This window comes from Tasmannia lanceolata, unplaced genomic scaffold (assembly GCF_043159265.1).
Source record: "Tasmannia lanceolata isolate RefF3 unplaced genomic scaffold, GAP_Taslan_0.1 ptg000003l, whole genome shotgun sequence".
Taxonomy (NCBI): domain Eukaryota; kingdom Viridiplantae; phylum Streptophyta; class Magnoliopsida; order Canellales; family Winteraceae; genus Tasmannia; species Tasmannia lanceolata.
The window spans coordinates 17,845,649-17,872,143 of NW_027518680.1; the positions used below are offsets into that span (position 1 = coordinate 17,845,649).

At 37.3% G+C, this 26,495-nt stretch overlaps 1 protein-coding gene across 2 annotated transcripts; it reads right to left on the minus strand.

The window, feature by feature from the left end:
• Nucleotides 1-1,732: 1,732 nt before the first annotated feature.
• On the minus strand, nt 1,733-25,403 carry LOC143853111 (S-adenosyl-L-methionine-dependent methyltransferases superfamily protein). 2 transcript variants are annotated; one of them, XM_077362837.1, is made up of 10 exons: nt 25,217-25,397; nt 25,037-25,093; nt 24,826-24,923; nt 24,607-24,676; nt 24,303-24,351; nt 13,869-13,957; nt 13,732-13,779; nt 4,502-4,561; nt 2,097-2,196; nt 1,733-1,973 (listed from the first exon to the last, which is right to left on the minus strand). In XM_077362837.1, the coding sequence occupies exons 1-9, from the start codon at nt 25,274-25,276 to the stop codon at nt 2,107-2,109; spliced, it is 621 nt and encodes a 206-aa protein (XP_077218952.1). In that variant the 5' UTR covers nt 25,277-25,397; the 3' UTR covers nt 1,733-1,973; nt 2,097-2,106. The 2 variants fall into 2 exon arrangements, with proteins under 2 accessions (XP_077218952.1, XP_077218961.1); XM_077362846.1 differs by lacking the exon at nt 4,502-4,561 and having other exon boundaries at nt 25,217-25,403.
• Nucleotides 25,404-26,495: the final 1,092 nt, after the last annotated feature.

Consider the following 26,495-nt stretch of genomic DNA (forward strand, 5'->3'; position numbering starts at 1 on the left):
CTGGTAAAGGCTCTTCCTATTGTATTTGATGCAAAGGGTAGCAAGTTTTGCAATCTAGTAAGTGGGTGTGCCTTGGAACTGGTAAATGATATCAACTTTCAAATTGGGTCATTAATATGCAGACTAATTGTTGGGTTATTTGGAGAAATAAATGTTATAGATACTTAGATACAGGGATGAAATCTCTTGTTCTTCCATCAAATATTCTGATTTTTCACGGATATGCCTGATTGCTCTACAAATAGTTCCTAGAACAGCATTTTCTAAATGAACTGGAGCCAATCCAAATTAATCCTGTAACAGATCTGTTGCAGAAGGAAATCAGTACCGCAATAGCTCTTTGGTTTTCAGTATTGTAGCAACTTTACCTGGTGATAAATCTTTTTTTTCGCCTACAAAATATAATTCATTTAATACTGATTTTATTGGATCAAAATTGATAACAAGAGGATAACATCATTTTATATACAAATAGGAGCATTTTGAAAATGAACAGTAGAAAATACTTGAACTTTAAAGGATAAAACATAGAGAATTAATGGTGTAAAATATTAGATATTAAGGCAATGTTTGGAACATGGTTTTAAATTTCGAAGTCAAAACCGAAACTTTACATTTTTTTCAGCCAAAAAGAAATTTCGTCCGAAATTTAAGAAATTTCTACCCAAAAATCTCGATTTTTTTTAATTAAATGATATTTCCCCGATTTTTTTTAATTAAATCATATTTCCCCGCAATTTCGTCCGAAATTGTGTACTAAATAAAATATCCAGTGATGGGGGGCAAAGGGGGCGGGAGAGGGAGAAAATTGAGAGGGCATGGGTGAGTAGAGGCTGAGAAGTGGCAGAAAAACAGGAAAAAGAAAAACTGTACTGAGATTTTTCCTATGTTTCAGCCCCCTAGGCACCATCCCTGCACTCTCATGGCCTCTCATTTCTCTCCCATTTTTCTAGTCCTCTCTCATGACTTGGCAAACTAATATTCCCTGAAAACAGCCATTTTTTTTTTATTCATGATAAATTAGTTTCTCAAGTGGTGAGATAAGGGTGGAGAAAGAGTGGGAGGAGACTTGAGATGGCACGAATGAGTAGACATTGAGAAGTGGCTAAAAACAAGGAAAAAAATCAATCATATTTTGGGTGGAGTTTTTTGTTAATTATTTAGGCTTTTCTTACCCTCTCCGCACCCAGTCCCTCTTGTGTCTATCCCTCTCCCAACCTCCCTCACCATTGGGTCAGGTAATATTCATGGTAGCCAAAAATGTCCTCACCATTGGCTTTTGCATGTGAGAATAGCCACCTCAGAACAATTTAATGAATAAGATAAAATCTGCCAAAGAGTCAACCTATGTGGCTGTTCTCACATGCAAAAGCCATCCACTAAATGGCTTTCCACAAAATTCAAAAACTACTTTTGTTTTTCCTACGATTGTTGTTAGGAAGACAGTAATTAAGGACCATGGGGCATCCGCTTGAAGATTTAAACATTGACAAAGGATACTTTTATTAGTTTAATCACAGTTTCTCTTACCAAAATAAGCATGTGTTTTAAGAGCTTTTCCTTTTTTTCAAGTGGAACCTCTCAATTATCAATGATTCTTGAAGAGATTCTTGAAGAGAGAGAGAGAGAGAGAGAGAGAGAGAGAAGGGGGGGGGGGGTGTCCTTTCTTAATTTGTACCATCATTTCTGTTTAGATTCTCTCCTCTACTTTGCCTTTTACTACAAAATGATATGCAGGTTTTCAAACTCTTTAAAGCCTCCTCTTCTAGAGTATCTTCTAACAATTGACTATATTTTAATAGTAATGCAACATCAAATCCTCTTCTTGAGATCGTCTATAAATGTTACATTTTCTGGGGTAGAATCTATATAATGTACAAATATCATCAAGTTACATGGTATATAAACGGATGGGATCCATAATAACTAATAGTGATGAGAGGAAAGAACCGGATCAAATCCCAATACCTCCACTGGAACAAAAAAAAGAGTAGATGAGTAAATTAGGCTCACGTGATCCTCTATTGTAACTCTAGCAATCTAGATAAGGTGCCTCAATGTTTAAAAGATGGGTGTCATTATGAAATGGTAGTTACCATTTCTTGATCAGCTCGGAACAAATCGCCATAGATCAACGGCGATATCAACCTCTTTCTTCTTATGAAACTTGTAAAGATGTGGCACGTCAAATCGGAGCTGAAAAACACAAAACAAAACAAGATAAGTATGTAAGAATGTGCGCACGGACACATAAGTACCATTCTAACATGAAAAAAAAAGACAGAAGCATGAGCTTTGTTATGTGGAATAAGATGATAAGAGAACCAGGGGAAGCATTTGGATTCTACTATAGTCATGAAAGGCCAACAGAGGGGATATCAAAGTCAGAATATTAAAAAATTACGAAAAACAAAAACAAAAAAATAATGGGAAGTGTTTTGAACAATTTCTTGGGCCAAGATTTTCCATTCTCCCCTCCAAAATATGGGCTGATTCAAGCATGTCAGGCTTTGCATCATCCGATGGGTTGTCAGGCTTGGAGAAAGACCTTCTCCTCCCACCAAATATGACTTTTTGGTTAGATTACGATTACTAAAGGTAGAATCGTGTTGCATTCCAGCCTACGCAACACAGAACTCTAGGGAGGTGTGTATGTGGCAAGGAATTAGTCTTATCACGGCCGTATTACCCTCGTTTTTTGGTACAGGTGTTTCTTTATTTATTGGGCGGTGACGGCTCTTTTTGGTTTAGCTTTCTTAAGGAAGTCACCTAGTCTCGTATTAACTGCTTTTTTGAGATTTGGTTGTGGGCCCAACAATACAGAGTTATGGGCGGTTTATTTCATTATATGACACAATGGTAATGAAGATGAGTCTAACTGGTCTCTTGGTCTTCTTTAGAGAAGGTAATAAAGCTTCGTTTTAGGAATATGGCTGCTTCTCCTTCTTCTTCGCAACCTCAAACTTTCAAGAGACTAAGTAATTTCCGGACTGTTTTGAGTGGCTCCATGATCGCCGGTGGGTCCGTAGCTTAAAATACAATCGGGTAAAAGCCTCGGCGGTAGTTCCCACCACCCATGAGCAAGTTAAAAGTAATATTAAAAGGCAATGGAAGCAGTTTCAGGAGGACTATTGGATGATTGCCGAAGAATTCTTTCCGGTGACAGGTACTTACAATTTGAAGGAAATATGTATTCCAGTCTACAGACTTCCTTTCTTCCGAGGCTGTTTGGAGTTCACAAAAAACCAGAGACGGTTACAGTGGGAGGCGAAGCGAACACTTTGCATTCAAAAGATATCCAAACTAATTAAAATCCGGATGTCTCAGCTAGAAGAGGCCCTCTATCCGCAGTTCGCCTCAGACTATTTTTCTGAAGACATGGAATTAGAACTAGATATTGGGGTTCTACTGGTAGAGCTGCGCGACTGTGCGTGACAGTCTCGTGTTAGAGTTAGTTTGGATGTTTTGTTTTAAAAAAAGGGGGGCCTAGATAGACGTTTTTTTTTTTTTTTTTGGGGGGGGGGGTGGGGGGGATGGGTTCTGGGTTCTGGAAATTAGTTTAGGAATGGTTGGAGATATAAAAAGAGAGCAAGGAAGTAGAAGGGTTTTTTTAGGGTAATCGTTTCTGGAGGGATTGCTTAGGGAACTTTAACTGGGTTTTGGGAAAAAGAAGTGGAAAAAAGAAGACCTGAATGGTGGTTGAATCTTGAATAGATGTTCGGGTGTTGCTTTGTTTATCCTTTGGACTGGAGCCGGCATGTCGGTCCAGTACACCTTAATATTTTGTACTGCAGGATGGGATTACTGGTCCCGATTGCTATCTTAATATTAATGAAATATATCAACTTTCAAAAAAAAAAAAGGATTGACCCCTTAATCATCAAAGGCAACTAGCTAACATCTTGGCATGGGCTACAAAGCGAAGGGGCCATGGAAGATAGCAGATATTATCTCAGAAAGTAGGGATCTGGTTCGAAAAATTGGGCCACAATTTCAGCACATGATTAGATCAGCCAATGAAAGAGCCAATAAATTGGCAAAAGAATGGGTGAAAGATGTTGAGGTTATCAACATATTTGTAGAGGAAGTAAGAGTACAACAGCAAATCTTATGGAGGGGGGGACTGTTTTGGGTTTTACCGTACATAGTGTGGGGGAGGTCATGTCCCTGTTTCTTTTTCTGATCATTTTGCTTTGAATGTAATCGTTGCTTTTAAAAAAATAACACGAAAAAAGAAACACATGCAAATGTCTGCATCAAATTATTCATCTTTCATGGAGTTGTATCATTTACGACATTTTTTTCGTAGGTAAGCTGGGATTGAACCTCCGACCTCTAGGTTGAAGAACAAAACCTCGACCATTGAGCTAGGGGCTCAATCCCTCCATTTACGATGTTGTCATGATGCAAGATAAAGTCATTTTCTGTATAAAACACAATAAATAGAGAATGCAATTATTGATTAAAGAAAGATAGAGTGAGTTTATTGATGTGAGAATACCTCACATAAAACCTCAGCACTTTTAGCACTGAAATCACGTAAGGCTGTTCTTCTCACATGCTACGAATCCCAAAAAAATAAAGAAAAATCATCAGATTCATGAGAGCTATCCAACTAAAAATAGCATAGGCAGCTGTATTACTGCATGGTCAACTGTGGTGCTAGCATTTTCCCAGTGGTTTAATAGCATATGAACGTATAAAAAATATCCTATTCAAATTGTGAATGTTAGGATTTAACAATATTGAATAATAAACAGATGATGCATAAATACAGATGCTGAAATATGGATAAGCTACAAATATGATTAGGAATTTTGAACAAATTATCCTATATAAATGCCCAAAGAAGCCATGTGCAGCGCTAGAGAGACGGTTAGCTAGGACGTCAATCAATTGATACCACCACCAGATTGGGCATCACCAACATAAAGAAAAAGGATGGAAGTTAACTGTAGTATGGTTCTCGAAAACAACTAAAAAAAATTCAACCATCCTTGAGCATATTACAGTAATGAACATGCGAGAAAATTTCAGCTGAATGTTTTTGGGTTAATGAGTCTTGGGTATGTCATTTTTTTCCATTGGGTTTAGAGGAAAGGTTTCCTACAGCTACCACAACATATAGGCCCTGTTCGTTTAAGATTATGACAACTGATTGTGAGTGCCAAAGTGATTATTGGACTCAAAATTACGTTTAAATTTGAGTCCAATAATCAGCTTGGCACTCACAATTGGTTGTCATAATCTTAAATGAACAGGGCCATAGTTCGAATCATAATCCTCCGGAAATATTTATTTTCTAAGAAAGATGACACACCCAGAAAAGAAGACACTCCACTGGAGCGACTCTATCTCAAGATCTCCTCTACTCTTTGATATGAAAAGCTTGTTACTCAATTTCTCATGGAGAATGACAGATGGAGAACTGCAGAAGGATTACAAACCAGCAACACTAAATGAAAGGAGCAAAGGACGGTGACAAGGAAACTGGAAGTTCCACTTTAGTGGATTGTTAATTTCAGATCAACATGGGATGTAGATTGTGCCTCGAGTCAAAGAAAGGAGGTTTCAGTAGGTATCATGATGTTTGCAGATGGAAGGAAAGAAAGGAGAATGAAAAGAAGTAGCCAATATCTATTGTTAATCCTGGGAGAGTAAGTGGAGATTGATACCTATAGCCGTTCCAGAGGAAAATTGTTCAAAGACATGGTGTAGTGTCGACAAGACCGATTCATACTTCAGAAGAGTTGCCACCAGAGTCCGTTTGTAGGGAAAGGAAACCTTGGGAGAGAAATTGTTGCACTCTCACAATGGAATCTGATTTTGGTCATGGGAGCAAATATTATTTGCATTAGTTGCTTCATTCTACCTCAAGCTGGCATGCAAAGAAGGTGAAAGCACTCTTTCAAAACTTCCAACTCAATCATTGACTCCTGCAAGTCTAATAGGTTTTACCTTGGCCGAGTTCTTGTCCAAGTACAAGTTCTGCACTATCAAGTCAATAAAAAACTACTCCTCACCCAAGTTCAACGAAAATTTGTCCAAATCAATTATTGAGCTCGAGTTGATTCCTTTTTCACTAGCCAAGTTCTCGACCAATTTTTAAACACTGAGTGAAGTCCAAGAGCCTATGTACTAATGTTGGACTACACTTTTGACATCTGCCGGTGAGGATGAAAGTGGCGGCAGGTGGTAATCTGTTGAGGCTTTCTGTGAGTGCAGCAAAGGTTGGTAGTGGATTGCCAAAAATAGAACAATAGAGAGAGAGAGAGGTACCAGATTAAAGATACAGGACCAGGAGGCAATTGTGATTGTTCAAAACAGGTGGGAAAGGATAAGGGAGGGCAAAGCAAGGAAGTGGGTGGAACATTGGGAGATGACATGGCAAAGAGAGATGGATAATCCAAGTTGGCCATGCCGGGATCCTCGTAATCAAACCATTTATCAAGACGGTAGCTGGAAGCATTGGATTGAACAGTCCAGCTAATTATACAAAATGCAAAGTGCGAATTATAAATATTATAAATATAAATAAAGAGGGATTTGCTAGGCAATTTCGCAGAAAGCCATTTCGCGAAATTGAGAAAGATAGAAGCAATGAGTGACAAAAATGGGGGATTTGATGGGTTTTTATAAACCTTATTTGTTTGGGGAGATAAACTCAACTCAACTCAACTAAGCCTTTGTCCCAAACTAGTTGGGGTTGGCTAATGAATCCTTTAGAAAATTTCCATGTAGGTGAACCCAACTAGTGTCAGGATTAGACTCAGTCAATTTGAGACGAGTGGACCCTTTAAATAACATTGTTTGGGGAGATAAAAAGAAGAAAAATACCCTTTAAATGACTATAAAACAATAAAAATGGCAAAAGAATATGGTCAAAATGGTGAAAACCCCAAAAAAAAAAGTTGTTGGAGGGCATTTCAATAAATTTTTAAAAAAAAGAATGTGATTTTGGTCCAAATAGGGTGTTTCACACTGTTTCATCTGAAACGAACAAAGCAGAACAAAACAAACCAGTATGATCGAGACATTCATTTCCTTTCTTGTGTACGGGTTTTCCAACTGGTTTGAGATGTTTATAGCTGGGGTGCTTGGAGGTATGTTTATAATGTGGAATGAAAATAAATTACTATGTTGAGAAGTTAAAGCAGGGTGGGGCTATTGTTTTAGTAAAGCTCATTGGGCTGATAGTTTCTCATGGACGACTGTATGTTTTTTTTTTTGGAATGGTACGTGGACAACTATATGTTACAAGTAGATTGTGGTATGAAATTAACAGGGTGAGGCTATTGTTTTAGTAAAGCTCCTTTCTTGAGCTGATAGTTTCTCGGGGACGATTGTATGTTACAAGTAGTTGTGGTATGAACCTAACATGATTAGTGAGAGATTTCAGCACTATAAACTTTTTGTATGTTAGTAATATCATTTGTGTGTACGAGTCTGAAGGATATTTTTTTCTTTTCCATTAGCTATTACTTATATCTTGTTTAAATATTTCGAACTATAAGATCAATGTATAAGTTCGACCACTTTGATCCCCTATATTCCATCTTTACGTTCTTCCTCGTTAATTTCTTACATGGTATCACAAGTGGAGATATATCGAAGTGATAAATCTCACTTGAGCAAAGCAAAGGATCTACTCCCCAAGTTCTTATCTCTTCTTATATTTCCTTTCCCTCTTCTCCTCTTCGTCCTTCTTTCATCATAATGTATAACCCTAATAATCACTCCATCCATCAATCTCTCTCTCTCTCTCTCTCTCTCTCTCTCTCTCTCTCTTCATGGAGGAGAAAACAATAATATTCTTACTCTTCTTTTCACCTTTTTTTCCAAAAACCCTAGGTTTCCTCTTGTTGTCAATGCAACTTCTGAATTCCCCTATTTGCTTTTGACCAAGTTTGAAATTTTATACTTTTCTAGTTGCTGACTTGCACCTCACTTAGATGCATGTAAGAAAGTCTTTTCAAAATGAGGACCCACTTAACATAGTTGAGCTAATTTTTCACTGTTTACAGCTCATGTTAGGTGCATGTTATCAGGTCTCTGAAAAAGGACCTACTTTTAGTTAAACATCATAAGGCGTCAACTCCTCATCCATCGCTCATAAAAATTCCTCTTCCCCCAGAACTTATCCCCCCTTTGGCGTTTATTTCCCTATTCTTGAATATTTGACCACATTTTCCCCTTCTCATGACCATACCTGTAGTCTTCAACCTCCCTAATCATCTTCTCTTTGCGTTTCCTTCTCATAGCTTCCATTTCTTACATTTTTCCTTCACACCTTTTTCACTCTTTCCTAACTTGTCATCATTGAAACCTCCCACCATAATTTTCTTCATTAAAAAGATCAAATTCTGCCTATTGCTTGTGGTCAAGGCATCCTGAGTAATCTTGATGGCTTGTTGATGTCAAAGTTTTAAATTTCAGTTTCGGAATGCATTTCGTTCCTCACTGAAACTGAAATTTCAGCCTAAATTTCGAAATTTCAGAAGAAATCTAACGAACTCAAATGAAATAATATTTTATCTCGTATAAAATTTCGAAGGAAATTACCGAATTTCAATAATTTAGGATGAAATTTCAGAAAATATTAAATAAATAATAAAATCCAGATTTCTTGGAGACTCCTTAAATTTCGGACTGAAATTTCAGGGAAAACGAAATTTCGAAATAGCGTTTCGAGTTTACCCAATTTTGGTTTCGGGGTTGATCGAAACCTGAAATTTCGGATTTCGGTCGAAATTTAAAACCTTGGTTGATGTCACCAGCTAAATATATTCAAAACTGAAGGAGAGAAGATGTCTTGCAAAAAAATATGGATTGTGAAGGATCAATTAGTCATTACAGAGATCAGTTCAACTCTTTCTCCAGAGATGCTTGCTCAACAGCTCCAGTTCTTCAAGTGTCTTCTGCATGGGAACTTTAGAAGTCTCTTCATGATACAGATGAGCAACAATCTGTTGCTCGCATCATGCAGCTTTCGGCTGACTTCTACGATAGCAAGATGGGCTCTTCTACTTGTTTCAATTACGTCAGCAAGATGAAATGCATGTTTTATGAACTTGCTGCCACACAACAGTCCGCAGAGAGAATAAAAGATGAAGTCTTGGATATTGCTGAGGACTATGGTAATGAGTATGGAATGTTTGAAACATCTATGATGTCCCTTAAACCATTTCCGGTTTCCCACTTTCTCTGTCATTCAAAACATTTTTGTTGGGCATTTTTTTGAAAATGGATTTTTGTTGGGCATTAGGCACAGCTTTCTCTGTGATTGATAATGTTTGAAACATCTATGATAACCCATAAACCATTTCCGGTTTCCCACTTTCTGTCATTCGAAACATTTTTGTTGGGCATTTTTTTGAAAATGGATTTTTGTTGGGCATTAGGCACAGCTTTCTCTGTGATTGATAATGGCTTGGGAGCATGAGAGGCGATTATTTTCCAAAAATAATCGATTGTCAGCATATCTCAATACATATAAATGTAACACCAAAATTCTAAGAATATCATTAACTTCAATACAAAAAAGTAACTTTGCATATTTAAATGTGTAATGTTAAGTGCTATGAACAGTAAAGGTTTAAAGCAAGCTAAAAATATGAAGAAACTCTAAAGATATTGACAGAACATCATATCATATTAAGTAACGCGTCAATATCTTCTTCTTCGTTCAACACATCATCTATCACATCAAAATCATTACTAACTTTTTTATCACAAAATGCTCCTAGCTCTTCAAGTTCGATTGGGTTTCTAACTTGTTGGTCCTTTTTTTTTAAATAGTTCCATCATCTTTGAATTCATTCGTATATAGACCAAGTCATTTAACATATTAAGAGTCAATCTATTTCTCTTTTTTGTCCGAGCTATTACAAAAGCACTTCATTTCCTTTTACATGCTAAAGAGCTGCACGGTTGACCAAAATACGAATGGTTATTTTTTGAAGTAAAGGAACCGAACCTCCAAACATGCTCCACCATACACTGATATATAACCATGAAATTATTATCACAATTAAAAAAATTAAACACTAAATTAAAAAGTTAGGATACTTAAGGGGATGCACTTCATATATCATCCGCAAAGATATAATAGCATCAAATAAAATTAGGGATTTTCCATCATTCATCATCACTTAATGAAGAAATTTTCTTTTTTCTATCTCAGAAGGCATTTTTGGGCAACTCAAGAAATGCCTTTTCTTACCTCAATCATATCAAATATAAATTTTCTATAATATAACAAATGGAGGCTCAAAAAAATAGTAGATGAATGCACCTGATTAAAAATATATGTTTGCATTTTTCTTTCAAATAACTCAAGTACTTTCGCATACTTGGGTGGATCATTATCTCTACTAACTTTGATTGTTTCATTTGCTCGTTCTATCGCTTCATACAAATATCTAGCAGTTGATCAGTCATTATCCACTAAGGAAACACTCTAATCAAAGGTTCTAAAAAATCAATTACATCATTGCCTGACTTCAAAAAAGTAGTTCCTTGAATTATTCCAACAATTTTTCCCCAACTAGAGTCTTACAATATGTTATCCCTCTCCAGTTATTGATACTACCATCAGCATTTGATCATCTTCTTCTTGTAATTCGGAACGAAACATCAAAAAGTGGATAGTAAATCTGATCTTAAAACAACCATAAAGTTCCTTATCGTTTGTATGTTTTCTCATCAAACATAAGAGTACTGTACCGGTAAAAATATTAACACCGTTAAAAATTAAAAAATAATATTTTTTTTTAATGGCACAAAAAAAGTTATCATTTGAAAAAGAGTAGAAAAAAGAAAAAAATGAGGTACTTGTATAGAAAAACCACAATTGTCGTTGCATCATCAATGGTATTTTTAATCCATTCAATTTCTTTGTAGATATCTTTTAGGGGTAAGTCAACTCCGTTAGCAGCACACTAGATTATAAGATATGGTGGAATTTTTCCTCTATTAATGCACCAGCAACTACAAAATTTGATGCATTATCCATTACAAATTATTGAACATTTTCTCCACCTATATCATCAGTCACTGAAGCCAGCAAGTATTCAAATTATATCCTTGTTTTCCTATGGCCAGACCCTTCACTAATCGTCATAAAAATTGCTCTCTTTCAGATATGCTATAACATAATTCACAAATGATCGATTTTTCATATTGATCCATATCTCAGACATTAACATGCATCCTGAAAGGGCCCATGACTCTTTTATTCTAGAGAATAACCATCAACATTTTTCTTTACATCTTGTACTTATTTGGTACGAAGAGTTGAATACACAGGAACTTTTTATCAATACCGTAGTTAGCAACCTCTTCTATCATATCGAAGAATGATGATAAATTGATAACATTAAATGCAATATTATTTTCAATGAAAAAAATTGTTAATTGCTTTATCCACTAATTCCTTCTTTTTCTTTACCACGTCAACCATGGATGGTTGCTTTGTTGAAGAACATGTTAAAAAGAAGAAAATCAATTGATTAGAAATTAATTTATGATTTCTAATGGTGTTGATTTTTATCAAACGATAAGGAGTTTCATAGGTATTTATAAGAATAGATTTGCTATCCACTTTTTGATGCTTCAATCCGTATTACAAGTAGAAGATGATCTAAGGTTGATTGATAGCATCAGCTAAATGGATATTGATGACATATTGTAATACTCAAGTTGGGGGAAAAGTTGTTGGAAAATTTTAAAAAACCTATCTTTTGGATGCTAGGCAATGATGTAATGATCTTTTAGAACTTTGATTAAAGTTTTCCGCTTAATAAATAGTGACGTATCAATTGTCGCATATTTGTATGAAGCAATAGAACGAGCAAATGAAACAATCAAATTTAGTGGAGATAATGACCTACCCAAGTATGTGAAAGTACTTGAGTCATTTGAAAAAAAAAAAGCAAGCAAACATTATTAATGGGGCGCATTCAGCTGCTGCTTTTTTGAGGCCCCATTTGTTATACTTGGAAAATCATATTTGATATGATTGAGGTAAGAAAAGACATTTTTCAAACATTCTTCATATTACCACTTCAAAAAACAGTCAAAAAACAGTCAACATTTTAGGCGATTTGAAAAATGTCTTTTCTTCATATTTTTAGTTTACATTGATTAAACTTTTAAATTTCATAGCACTTGACAATGAACATTTAAGTCTGAAAAGTTACTTTTTTGGATTGAAGTTAATGATATTCTTAGAATTTTGGCGGTACATTTACATTTACTGAGATATGTTGACAAGCATATATGTGAACAAACCCCTTTTTTGTAGACATTTTTTTAAACACAAAACGTAGTAAACTCGTTTTCTTTATTGAACATTTTTTTGCGTTTTTGTTTTTTGACTGTTTTTTTACTGCGATTTTTTGAACCAATATAGTGTTAAACCCAAATTTTTCCTGTCTCATTTTTCTGTTGTATCACGTTTTGCTAATGGTAACCCCCCCCCCCCCCCCCACCAAAAAAGGAAAAAGGCAAAGATGTAACTAAGAAAGAAGATGGTAAATTCTGGGGAAAAAACTTGTAAAAACGCGATTTTTCACTTGATCGTTTTAAATGCAGTTTAATAGGATAGAGGCTCAAACGTGTTTTTTTTTTTTTTTTTTTTTTTTTTTTAATACAAAACAGCGATTTTCTATGGGTGAGAATCAAGACTCTTATGATAGGAGAGGAGAGAGACATATAAAAATAGTTTCTTAAAGAAACCTCAAAAAAGATGAGTATAAGTGTTGCCTTTCACTTATTAGGTTACTAAAGGATGTCCATATTTCATGCTTCAAGCCCTACAAAAGGATTTGGAAGACGGATTATCAAGGATTTCTTGAATGCAAAATCTTCATGAGCTTCATTTTTAGCAATTGAAGAACTGCAATCCTCATTTGCATTCCCAACTGGAAGCTTATTACTGGTTAGTGGTTACAAGTAAGCTTAATATGTGCAAAAAAAAAAAAAATCATACTTGCAAGCATACATCTCAATGATAGAGAGTAACCTACAAATTGCTTCTTCATTTATTGAATAGTGACATATGAGAGGGTCAGTATATTATCTTCAGGTATAATTGGATATTCCTGACATAGGCTACGGACAATTTTATGCAGTGGAATAAAGAACATGTCCATCCCTAGAATTCCTTTTTTTGGTAGGTAAGCTGGGAATGACCTCCGCCTCAAGGTGGAAGGCCAAAGCCTTTACCATTGGGCTGGCTCAATCCTGCCCTAGAATTCCTTCTTCTAGAGATCCTTGCTCATGCTCTGGGGCTTGTCGATAGGTGATTTATTTTGAAATTGGGAATGGACTTGACATTACCATTATGATTTTGATCTCTGCTGTAAGATAAAGTATCTACGATCTACACGTGTTAGTAGCATATTATCGGGGGAAATTTGGCCTAGTAGAAGTGTCCAGGATACCAAAAGACCAAAGCATATGCAAAAAGGCACCAGTTTACTATTTTTTGCTAACTAAATCACTCTTTTTAATGACTAAGTAGGATTGAAGCCTGACTCGTTTTACACTCATAGACTCATAGTAACCACCAGTACAGCAAAGGCTCATCTTCCTTTGGCAGAAAATTTTACTGAAGTATAGGAGATGGCCAGGAAAGAGAAAAGATAATATTATAAACCCATAGTTGAATAAAACAATAGTTCCTTCATGAAACACCCTTAACCAGAACTTTCAGAGAGAATGACTTACATCCCTTGTGGTGGTCTTATGCAATGAATACACTGCTTGAGAGGCTACCTACAACAACAGTCAAAGGGCGTATATTTATTAGGACAAAAAATCTGGCAAGTGTAAGTCCAGGCATCGAATAAACAGTGGGACCTCACCTTCAAACCCATGAAGAGAAAATCCATGTCGGAACCTTTTTTTCGAGTCCCAAATGGAGGATTCATTACAACAGTGTCTACAAGTCCACCTGAACAAATTACATGGACAAAGAAACATTTCAAAAATTATGGTAAACCATTTCGACAGGTAACATTATGCTGCACACTCCACGGTGAAGCGGTATTAAATTTTTTCATTTTTTTTTTTAGTATTAATTTTTTCCATGTTTTTTTTTAATATTGAATCAATTTTTTTCATACCACTTTTTTTTTACAAATGTAAGCTTGGTTGAACCCACAACCTCATGGTTGCTACACAAAGCATCTTCCAACTAAGATACAAGCTCAGGCCCATCATAATACTTCAAAAGAAAGCATTACTGTATTGATTAGTTAACCAATAGAACAAATGCTTTTTGAAACGATATTGAGGTGACCAAAACAATGCTGATTGAATCAAAGAATAAGAATGACAGTGGAGTCCCAAACCTAAGAGAGGTATTGATAAGCTTAATGAAGAAAAGAAAAGACAGATTAGTAGATCTACAAGGTCACATAAATACACCAAGAAGAAAATGTCATAACAGATTCTTAATTGAGGTCTCTGAGGATATGGTACCTCTTAACCTTTTTAGCCACATCAACATGCATTGGCTAACACGGACATGTGTGTTGGCACAGCTAGACATGCCTCTATTTCTCCTAATTTTAGGTATTTTGCCCCTTTTCTTTATTTTGGGTATGTTAAAATTTATATTTTTGCATTTGATATGCTTGAACAGGCATACCATGCATCAAACCAGTGTTTCAAAATACGGATGGCGGGTCAAAACGCGGCCAAAGAAAATACTAGTCGACTCAGTGTGACATGATCGAGTACTCAGTTGACACGGCTGAGTACTTGGTTGAAGTGGCCGAGTACTCACTTGACCCGGTCATAACTTGGGAGAGTTCAAAAGAGTTTTGATTAACTTTGTAGGGCAAAATGCGAACTCAAAAAAAGAATGCAGCCAAGGTTAAAAAGAGTCAATGTGGCCAGTCGACGATGACGCGGTGGAGTTTTAAAAATATGCATCAAACATCTTAAATTTAGCGTGTTCCACGCCCCATACATATATCCAACACAGACTTGTCTCTGCCCAAGTTGTAGACAGGTAGATTAGATGTCTAATTCCTAATTTTTAGTTTTTATTTGGAGTGGTTGATGAACATAGTTCAGGAAATGCACGAATTGGACTTCATGTTGGAAAGCATCTGAGAAACTTTCCTTTAGGATAAAAGGAAGTGTGTTAAATAGAAACACATGATATGAATGAGGGAGGCGAAGGTAATATTGTGTTTGAAAAGACACGAAATGAACAAAGCAAATCTTAACACAACCCCAATTATTAACAGACGGATGATAAAATATGTTTAGAAACAACGGCATGATGCATTTTATTCAAAGAATTTGCAAATGGAAGCATCAACCAAAGATGTAGACCAAAATATAGACATATCTACATACATATATTTACATAGTTCTTAACAATTTCTGTTCAGCTGGATGCGTTTCTGTATATTATGCTCACAGAATAATATTACACAAAAATATCTATTAATATTTTTTTTTTGAAAGATGACATTTATTACCAAATCCGAAAGTACATACAGGAGACAAGATGTCCCCTAATCATACATGTAACTGCCCCACGCAAACTACAGTGTAGCAAACATTAACACACAAAAAAACATGAAAGTTGCAAGGACTTTACTCAGCCACGATCGTTTCATTCCGGTCCTCATCAGGGGCGATGAATATTGACATGGATTCCAATGCGCTACCTTCTTTCCCAAGCCTATCAGCCAGATCATTGGCCGATCTTTTTATGTGCTCAATGGTGGGTTTTAAGACACGAACCAAATCCCGAACCTCGCTAATGTATTGTTGTAGCCGCGACGGACTGGTAGAAGAATTTGAAGCCCACGCAATTGTGTTGGATGAGTCCCCTCGACAATCAGCTTATCGCGTCTGTTCGTCAAGAACCATATCTATTAATATTATTATATACCGTATCTAATATCTACTTTGAGGAGATTAAGGACTTAGTGGGAAGCTCTGCTATTTCCTTCCGCCATATTAGGAGGTCGGCTAATGGGGTTGCGGACAGGCTGGCTAGGGAGGTTGGCTTGAGCAATTTGATTTCCTCCAGCCCTGAGATCGATGTTGACTTTGTTTTTTAGCTTTCTCATTGTATTATTCCCTCTTTTCTTTCATTTTTTTTTGTACTCTGACCTCCTCAGTCTTCTTTTTCTTAATGATATCTTGGCCATTCAAAAAAATATTGTCATATACCGTATAGACATATCGGATGTTTCTGCAGGGTTGTCATCAGACTGACACATGAATCCCTATCAGTGGCACATGAGAGAATTTATGTACCTAACATCTTTCGCTACTTTCAGAGAGTAAATGCAGACAGAGAAATGTAAGAGATCAGATTTGGTCTACTATGTTGAGGGAAAACAAAGGTTAAAATCAGGAGCACAAGCAGTTATTAAACTATTTTTTGGAAGAAAAGTTATTAAAGTATTTCACTAACTCAGGGTCGGGAAACTCTCATGAGAATAAGCTCCTACTAACCAAATGACATCGAGACAGACAACAAAATAAAAGAAGCCAAGTGCCCCTTTATATGAATAAACCTGAAGGTGTAAATGAACGGTCAAAGGTGTATGAAGAAATATAACCCCAAGAAGGAGAAAACAAATAAAGGCCAAGGATCTATGATTTGTGGACACGGACACGACTGTCGCGGGTGTCGGACACGGCAAACCCTCAAACTTTAGAAATGGGGACACGGCTAAAATAGAAAGTAAATGTAATCATGATTTGTGGATATGGATTCGTGTGTCCAATTTCGACATGGATACGAGTTGCCCAAATGAGGTAAACACAATATTCAATAAAAAATAGAATGTCACACTTGACAAGGAACAAAAACATGTTCACACACCCACATTAAATCTAACACTTCCAGCAATACAAGTAAAAGTGTCCAAAGGAGTGTCGACATGTGTGGACACGCGTGTCGTGTAGGACACGGCAGGACACATGAGTCGGCAATATATTCGAAGTGTCAGCCAAATCGTAGCCAAGGATATTGTGTTTCTGCAAACTTTCTATTTTTCGAACTGCCATTTCTCCTTTTTTTCTTTTTTTTTTATTGGTGTTCGAACTGCCATTTGTCAATGAAGCTTTAGTCATTACATGTACAAGATTCAGATTTTTTCCCCTCTTTGCTGGTTCTTTACCAAAATTGGTAAAGTTCTCATTTAAGGGTAACCCAGTTTTTTTTTTCATAATTGTGGGAACTTCATCCAGAAATTTTAATTCTCCGAATCATTCACCATTTTAATCCATTGGTTTTCCTAAGATCGGAAACACTAACCCAGAATTTTCTGTGATTTCTTATCAAACTCAAGTGTCTTGCCAGAGCAAACTTGGGCACTGATCTGTAGAAATCAACGACTGTATAAGCTACTAATACGACTCCATAGGATTATCTACATATTCCTTGATGCCTCAACATACAAAATAACTGGCACCAAGCATCATTCTTCTTTCCTTTTGGGGATAAACAGTAAGCAGCTCCTAGAGGCATTGCAAACGCAAAAGCTTAATGTTATCACTTGTAAGCGTGCAGATATGGGTTCATACAGGTTACAAGTTACAACTAATATGGTTAGCTATTTTCTCTTGCAAAAGTTAAAAAAACATAACCGAATATAGTCAACAGATTCCCCTAACAAGTTAATTAAGCTCCATTATCATCATCATCATCATCATTATTATTATTATTACTACTACTACTACAGATTAGGGGACAGGAATTAAATAATAATAACAACTAAAAAATGCATAAATTGGAGCATCCAGAAGTAAGCATGCCCCATGTCGCTAGACAATACACATTCAATGCAGAGAAACAAATCCAGTCAATGTAACTAACCATAACACGTCAACACCAACATTCAGTGTTAGACTTTGAATCCCAACGAGAAAAATGGATAACACATTCAGTGTTGGGTCCAGCTGAAGTGGTGATCATCAAAAAGCTTTGATATGTGAAAAACAAGATCAAGGAATGGAACAAGGGCAATCCGGTGGAAGTGGCTGAAAGAAAGCCTTGGTTGCTATCTCGGATCCAGCAAATCAGTCGAGCGGAAAAGGAGGGAGTAGCTGGAGCAGATTAGGCAGGGGAGATGGGTGCTTTCAAGGAAGAGTACTGGAAGATATTTAATAGAGGCAAAGGTCCACAGCTAAATGGCTGAAAGATGGAGACAAGAATACGACTTATTTCACGGGATTGCTAGCACTAGAAGAAGAGGGAATTGTATTAGTGCCATTCATATTGATGGAATCAGGAGTGAGGACAAGGAAACCATTGACAAGGAGATTGTGAATTTTCACCATGATCTTTATTAATCTGACTGAAAGGGTTGATTTCAGTTCGATCGATAAGGCAAATAGTGCTGCTTTAGAAAAGACTTTTAATGAAAAAGAAATTCAAGCCGGCCTATTTTCACTGAGTAGAGACCGTGCCCCTAGGTCGGATGGATTCTGCTTAGCCTTCTTCTAGTGTTGTTGTGGTATCGTCAAAGGTCACATATGCACTTTCTTTAAGAAGTTCTATGAGGGATTGGCGTTTGACAAGAGCACGCGAGCGACATTTATTGTGTTGATTCCCAAAATCAAGGGGGCTGACAAAATTAGGGACTTCAGCCGATTAGCTTGGTCGGGAGCTTATATAAAGTCCTAGCGAAAATGTTGTTGATAAATTGAAGGTTCTTATTAAGGTCACCTCAAATAATTAATCAGCTTTTATTCTCGGGCACCAGGTTCAGCTTTTATTCACGGGCGCCAGGTTCTCGACAGTGCTATGGTAGCAAATAAGGTGCTGCTCCTCCAAGTCAGCGAGGAAAGGTGATATTTGAAAATTGGATATGGAGAAGGCTTACAATCGAATGTCTAGACTGTCTATTGGGGAGAATGGGGTTTGGCATTTGATAGTGTGCTTGGATAATGAGACATGATTCTTTAGCTCGGTTTTCTGTTCTAGCAAACGGTTCTCTGAAGGGTTTTTTCAAATCCGCTCGAGATTTCAGGCCGAGGGACCCTCTTTCCCTCTTTCTTTTTGTGATTGTAGCAGAAATTTCCGATAGAATATTGGATTAAGGAACACGATGTGGTCTAATTGATGGGTTCAATATTGGGGATGTCGGACTAGAAGTATCCAACCTTCAGTTCGCAAATCACACTCTGGTCGTCAGTAAGGCTGACAATGACAAGATTTTGAAATTAAAAGTTGTGCTCCAATGCAATGAGGCAGTGACTGGACAAAGGTCTAATTTCCGAAAATCTAAGGCTAAGCTCCTTGGCATCCATTTAGCAGATGAAGAAAAAGACAGGTTGGCTGGAGTTCTAGGGTGTTCTGTGGAAGAGTTTCCTACCACTTATTTAGGCCTGCCTCTTTATGAAGGCCTTTCTTAAAACAAGGCCTGGGAGCCTGCGATCCGATTGCAGAAAGGGTGAAAAGGAGACTGTTAATGTGGAAGCAGAACCTAACCTCGTAGAGGGAAAAATCACTCTAAATAAGGCGATGCTTGCTAATATCTCTATTCATCAACTATCTCTTTTCAAATGCCCAATTGGAGAAATCAAGCGTATCAAGTAGATCTAAAGGAACTTCTTGTGGGGTAGCTCGAAGGATAAGAAGAAGATGCACCTCATTTGTTGGGAGAAGGTGTGCAAATCCATCAAAGCTGGTGATCTTGGGATTCATAGATTGAGAAGCATTAATAAAGCCTTTTTGGATAAGTGATTGTAGAGGTTTGGAGAGAAAAAGGGCCAGGTCTGGACCAAGATAATTGAAACTAAATATTGTACTTGTACTGGAAATTTGATTTTAGATGGTGAGTATAGAAGTCTGATAGAGAGTACACACAAGGGACAAAGTTAAGTTTTGGCTTGACAAGTCATGCTCGAGGGAGGCACTTAAGGACTCTTTCCCTAATCTATTTAGAGGGGCCTCAAACCAAGAAGCTTCCGTTCACGATTGCTTTCAGGCCACAGTTATAAATTTCATTTCGTTTTGTCCGAAATGGACGAAACATTTCGGTTTCGGCCGAAAACCGGAACGAAATGACGAAAATTTCGTTTCGTTCCGGATTTCAGCCGAAATCGACCGGAATTGACTGAAATTTAAAGAAATTTGACGAAATTTACCGAAAAGTTTCGAACGAAATTGTCCGAAATTTTCCGAAATTTCGTTTCGGTGGCCAAAACGAAATGGCCACCGAAACTAAATTTACAACTATGTTTCAGGCAGAAGGCAATTCGGTCTCTTGGAAGATAAACATCAGGTAAAGGTTTTTTGATTGGGAAGTAGATAGGACTACTTAGCTTTTTTTTGAAATGACTGCTTAGCATATTGCCATCACATCACAGAAGCTTACTATATTGGGAGTTTTGGCAGAGATAAAAGGGTTTGGATCTAGAACTCCTCTAGGTCGTTCAGCATAAAGTTCTTCTATAACCTCTTGCTCCCAAACCTCACAGCTATCCAGGGTTCGGAGTATTCCGGCTTCACCATGAGTTTGCGTGTTTGGATGGGTCACTTTCTAGAGTAAGATTCAGATGATTGATCATCTACAAAGTTACCAACTTCTCATTATTGACCATTGCATTCTTTGCTCGAAAGCAGGTAAGATAGTAGATCATTTGCCCATTCACCATTGGTTCTCTAGAGATGCATGGACTTGAATCCTTAAGAGGTTCGGGATTTAGTGGATCTCCCCCTCTCAGTTCTCTGATCTCCTCAACAATTAGTCTTTTGCCCCTTGGCTCAAAAGAAGGATGATTATTTTGTAGTTAACATTACTAGCTACTAGGGGTGTTCATTATTCGGTTTTAAGTTTTAACCGAATAACCGAACCGAACAGAATTGATTCGGTCGGTTCGGTCGGTTCGGTTCGGTTTTGGTTTTTTTTTTTTTGGTTAATTTGGTTCGGTTATATCGGGAAAAAAATTCGGTTAACCGAATAACCTAAATTAACCAAAACTAAACATTATTTTTTCAAAATATGGTGTATGGGCACTCCGTAGGATGATCCAAACCGTCCATTTGATTGATCACAACTTCAATAGGTTGTGCCTAAAAAACCGTTTCGATAGATTGATCGTAGCCCTCCGATCAAACCGTCCAAATAGATTTTTTTTTGTCTTTTTTATCACTATTCGGTTATTCGGTTATAACCAAATAACCGAATTTTTAATTCGGTTCGGTTTCGGTATGGTTTTCCTAAAATTTGGTTCGGTTTCGGTTTCCGAAATTTGATAACCGAAATTATTTCGATTATCAAATTTCGGTTATTTCGGTTCAGTTATAACCGATTGAACACCCCTACTAGCTACCTTGGGTCCTAAAGAAAGAAAGAAAGGCCCTCATTTTTAAAAGTACTACCAAAGGATTTATATTCACCTACTCGTGGATAATATCGCTCATTGTATATTGTGCCAAGATTCTACCTGGCTTTAGGATACTCTACCATGGATATAAGCCAGGGTTGGAGAGAGAGAGAGAGAGAGAGAGAGAGAGAGAGAGAGAGTTCCTATTCTAAAAACAGACAAGAGATTTTAGCCCCCAAACATACTCTCCCTGATCATGGATGGCCAAAGCTAAATTTTGACGGCTCAAGCATCGGCAATATGGGTCCAGTTCAGATAAGAGGTCTTCTTAGAGATGAGACTAGAATGATCAGATAGACTTACTCGAGTCCTATTATGATCAAAGAGTCTAATAGGGCGGACGTGAGGGTCGTTTTTAAAGGTATCAGAATCACAAATAGCATCGAGTTTGATACTCTCATTATGGAGGGGGCTCCTTCAATATCATTAGATGGATGGATGATCCTCACCCTTGAAAATTCTCTATACTAATTGACAAGATTTTGGATCGTGTGGAGAGTCAAGCAGTTTGCTTCCATCATGTCTGGAGGTCGGCTAACGAAGAGGCGGACCACCTTGCTAGAGCTAGGATTGATAGGCCTTCTCTAGAGATCTCTGATTTTTTGCATCCTTGATCATTTCACCTTTTGTTGTATTCTTCTTCAGTATCTGGCTTTGTAGCCAATACCATCTCAGTTGCGGTCCTTTTTTCTTTTGCTTTAATAAAATATCTATCATTTTAAAAAATAAATGATAGAATTTTTAAATAGAAGAAAAGAGGGCCGGTGACAAAGGTGGTTGAGGCTACAAGAACAAAACTAAAAGAAAACAAAGAACTACAACAGGGATAATCAAGTAGTAAGTAGTCAGAAATCTCCAAAGTCGACCTATCAACACTAGCTCGAGCGAGACGAACTACCTCTCCGTTAGCCAACCTCTGAACATGCTGGAAGCGGAACGGGTGACCCTCCACAGGTCCATAATCTTATCAATCATCTATGTAAATCCCCATGGACAAGAGCGGCTCCTATCCATCCATCTAATAACATTGAGAGAATCTCCCTCTACTATAAGGCTATCAAAATCTCTGCCATCTATGATCCTTATAGTTGTGTAGATGTTTTGTATTCTAACAGTGATCGATCACCATGTCTTGCATTCCAATTTTTAGTTTTGCGCTAAATGTAATCAACAGTTTCTTGGTGTGGTGACATTAATATCTAAAGCACTTATTAGGTTTACAAGAAGCAAGGGTTTTGTGAGTTTTCTTGGAGAGGAAATAAGGAGAGTTAGGACTTGAAAAAGCACATCTGATCGATCCAGTTTCGCCTCCAAGGAGACCTACAATACCAGAAGGCCCAGGATAGCCCATGCTAGAGCCATCGAGATTTAACTTCAGCCGGCCGGGGCGGGAGGGGTCCATCTAAGGGCAATAATCTCCGCCTTGTCCCTACTAGCGTAAATCTCCCTCCAGTAGTGTCCGACAGAATAGATCTTGAAGCAAGGTAGAATCCTAGCCCAAAATAAAGTCATCGATATAATCCTCGTGTAAGTAAATAAAGCACCTTTGATGGCATTTATAAAAATGCGAGTGTTTCTCTCTATAGCACCCAGATAGTAGCCAACAACACTAACTTCTAGATAATCATCCCTTTCTTAGACCAAGACACATAGAGCCAGCTATCAAGAAGATCAGACAACAGGGAAAGAAAGACCCATGACATCTCAAACCTCTTGAGGATCTGAGTTCGCACATCTCTAAAGAACCTGTAGTGAAGGAAGTTGTGGTCGAAAAATTCTTTTGCTTCCACACAAAGAGCATAGTGATCAATAATGAGAAAATAATGAGAATCTGATGATGCCGAAGGTGATCGACTGTCTGAATCTTATACTAAAATGTTGTCCACCCAAATCCGCAAACTCTAGGTGGAGCTAGAACACTCCAACTCTAGGCAATTGAGAGGAAAGAGAGCAAAAATAATATAGTGATAGAATGACTTTATGCTGAAAGACCAAGAGGAGATCAAGATCCAAACCCTTTTGCCTCTACAAAACTTTCAAATATAATGAGCTTCAAATATCAATGAGATGGGCAATCATATCTACTTCCCAACAATGAAGTTTCATCTTAACTTTATCTTTCAAGAGACCCGATCTTTCCCTCAAAGCAATCTTGCACAAAGACTTCTTTGTTCGAGGCCACACCAAACAAATCAGGGAATAAGTCCATAAGCACCACACACCATTTGTCTGGTCATTTCGTCTCCAGATTTTTTATACCATCTAGGAACTGCTACTTTTGTCTCATGATATCCCTCCACAATATCAAAGCTCTATATCTGGAATTATCATCAAAAATCCAATTACCAAGGCAAACCTCATACTTCTATTATCCTAGTCCAAAGTTGGGTCATTTCCTCTCCAAATTTCCAGAGTCACTTGACGATTCTCAATATGTGAATCTCAAGCCCACCTACTTTGGTAGCTTTGCACACCTCCCCCCAACTAGCTAAGTGCATCTTCTTCTTGTCCTCTGAGCCACTCTGTAGGAAATTCCTCTGAATCAGTTAACTCAGTTAACTGACCACAACTTCTCACTTGGCAAGTAGACAAATTCAACTGAATACTGACCAGGAGGACCAAGTTGTGTGCATAGCCCAAGTTGACTGATTTGAGAAGAGATCAAAGAGGGAGGAAGCGGACTTTGCATTTTGTAACGGAAGTTTTGTGGCCTGCCAAGGAGAAACTTGCTTGAACTACAATAAAAATAATCTATTAGAGCGAATTAATGCAAGTTGTAAGCAACTTAATAGAGACAAGTTCATGGACACGGCATCAGTAGATGTGGAAACAAATCAGCTCATTGAAGAAATAAGAGGGGCTCAACATATGGCAGAAAAATAATCCCCAAGCTCATCAAAAATGAAAAATAGATAAAATATTACCTCTCAATTTTAAATTCTTGATGTCGCACCAAATAAGATTCATGTCCAACTGCCCATATGAATTTTTAACCAAGAAGCAATACATCAGTAAAATATTTCTATTGTCCATAATGCCCTTTACACAAATCTATAATCGCTAAGCAATTAGATGCCTTCAATACGGGAAGCGTAAAACACAAACAAAATCTTCATGTGCCATTCTTGTAACAGCTCAGTAATCAAAGCTATAATCTAATACATGATCAAAGCTAATCAAAATTATGAATTTATAACAAAACTGAAAGATGTAGCAAAATCCAAATACCTCCAGATCCTCGGCATTTAATGAAGCAATTTCAAGTGATTGAGAATCAATGTCGATGCCAATCACATTACTGTTCCATCATATAAGGATGTCATATAAGGTTCGAAAGGTGGATCAAAACGAAACTTCATCAAGAATTGCATACTAAATCATGATTTAGTTCAGAACTCAGACAAATTAAGTTAAAATTCGCAGAAATACAAAAGCGAATCTACTCACTCAGCACCCAAAAGAGCACCTGCTAAACCTAATGTACCACAACCACAACCAAAGTCTGCCACTACCTTGCCATTTACATCTCCAAATGTATTCTCAGCCTGGAAATGTTACACACAATGAAAATTAAACAAAATGGAATTTAAATAGAGAGAGAGAGAGAGAGAGAGAGACAGAGACAGAGACAGAGACAGAGACAGACAGAGAGAGAGACCGTAAATAACAAGCGAGATGCGATGTGAGGTCCTGTTGGATACTGTTCAAGATCCACCTACACCACCAAAAGCATCGATTCGAATCATTTTCTTGATTATTTTTTTCTTGGAATCCTTTTCAGAAAGCTCGGAAAATCCATGAAATTTCACTGAGAGATAGAGAAGAAGAAAAAAGTTACCTTAGGATTGGAAAATTGCTGAAGATTTCCGAGTAGGCTTTCTAATTGTTTCAGTTTCATCTTCGTATCCAGATGAAAAAGGAGGCAAGATACGGATTCGAATCCAAAAATGGATCCCAAGAACCCTAAATTCTTTTATTACTTTGTTTTTGGGCATGACACATACGGTCCTATCAAGGGGTGCGAATTATCCTATTGAGGGCGTTAAATTATCATTGCCCATAATAAAGCTAGAAAGTAATCGGTGCAAAAATCTCCACAAATAAAGGATTTATTATGCACCGTTCATTGGTGAATTTGAGATTTAAGGGCTGAGATGACTTTTGAAATACGGCCTATCCAATGCTAACATTAAATATTGTGTTTTGAGGAATGATAGATTGAAGGGCGCCCTTGCAAAAAATGAGTTTCAAGGGCACCCACGTTGGTCCATCTCGAGAAAGTGAGCACAGAGAAAAACTAGAAATTGGGTTTACAGCTATTAAATTAAAGGACCAATAGGATTGCCCTTGTAACTCATTGTTTGCAATGGCGCCCTTCAGTCTACCATTCCTCATTTTTTTAGGGAAATGATATCAACACAACCATATTTTGATATTTTAACTAACCCATCTTGTCTTTTAGTATTTAAAACACTGTTAAAAGGTTATTATTACATTTCCCAAAAGGTGTGAAACCACTGGTTACTCCAAAAGCTTAAGCTGTTAGAAAAAGCGTATTACCCTTACGTCTGGCCGGCCCCTCTTTCTTTGGGCTGGCCTGCACTTGGCACATGTGGCTTCACTTTTGGATTTACTATTGCATGTGGATTTTTGTCATCAAGGAGGTTTGAACTAAGGACCTTTGCCCCTGATGCCATGTGAAACCACCGTTACTAAGCTGTTGGAAAAGGCGTTATTTATTCTTTTATACTTCAACAAAAAGCGCTCACAAGTCACGAGCCAATAAAAGACAGCTGATGTTTGTACAGATATCAAAATAAGGTTGTGCTAATAACATTCACTTTTTTATTGTTAAACTTTTGGGGAATCATCAGCCTTTCACATTTTTGTAGCTGGGACATTTTTAGTGAGAAAAATCTCAGCCCTCTAGACGTGAAAGGCTGATTTTAGGCCGCGGCAGAGGAGAAAAATCCCTCAAAAATTATATACAGCCAACTGTTTTGCATTTACCAAGGTACAAGGTGTTGGGACTTAGGATTTATGGCCAATACTTCCAAGCAAGAAAATTCTAAAGGAAATAAAATTCCAATGTCTAGTGGGTTTTGTAGTTTTCCTGA

Coding starts and splice junctions, on each gene's coding strand:
- LOC143853111 (XM_077362837.1), bottom strand. CDS start 25,276: ATGAAACTGAAACAATTAGAAAGCCTACTCGGAAATCTTCAGCAATTT. Junction 24,677..24,825: donor GGTGCTCTTTTGGGTGCTGA/GTGAGTAGATTC, acceptor ATGATGGAACAG/TAATGTGATTGGCATCGACA. Junction 2,197..4,501: donor GTGCTGAGGTTTTATGTGAG/GTATTCTCACAT, acceptor TGTGTTTTTCAG/CTCCGATTTGACGTGCCACA.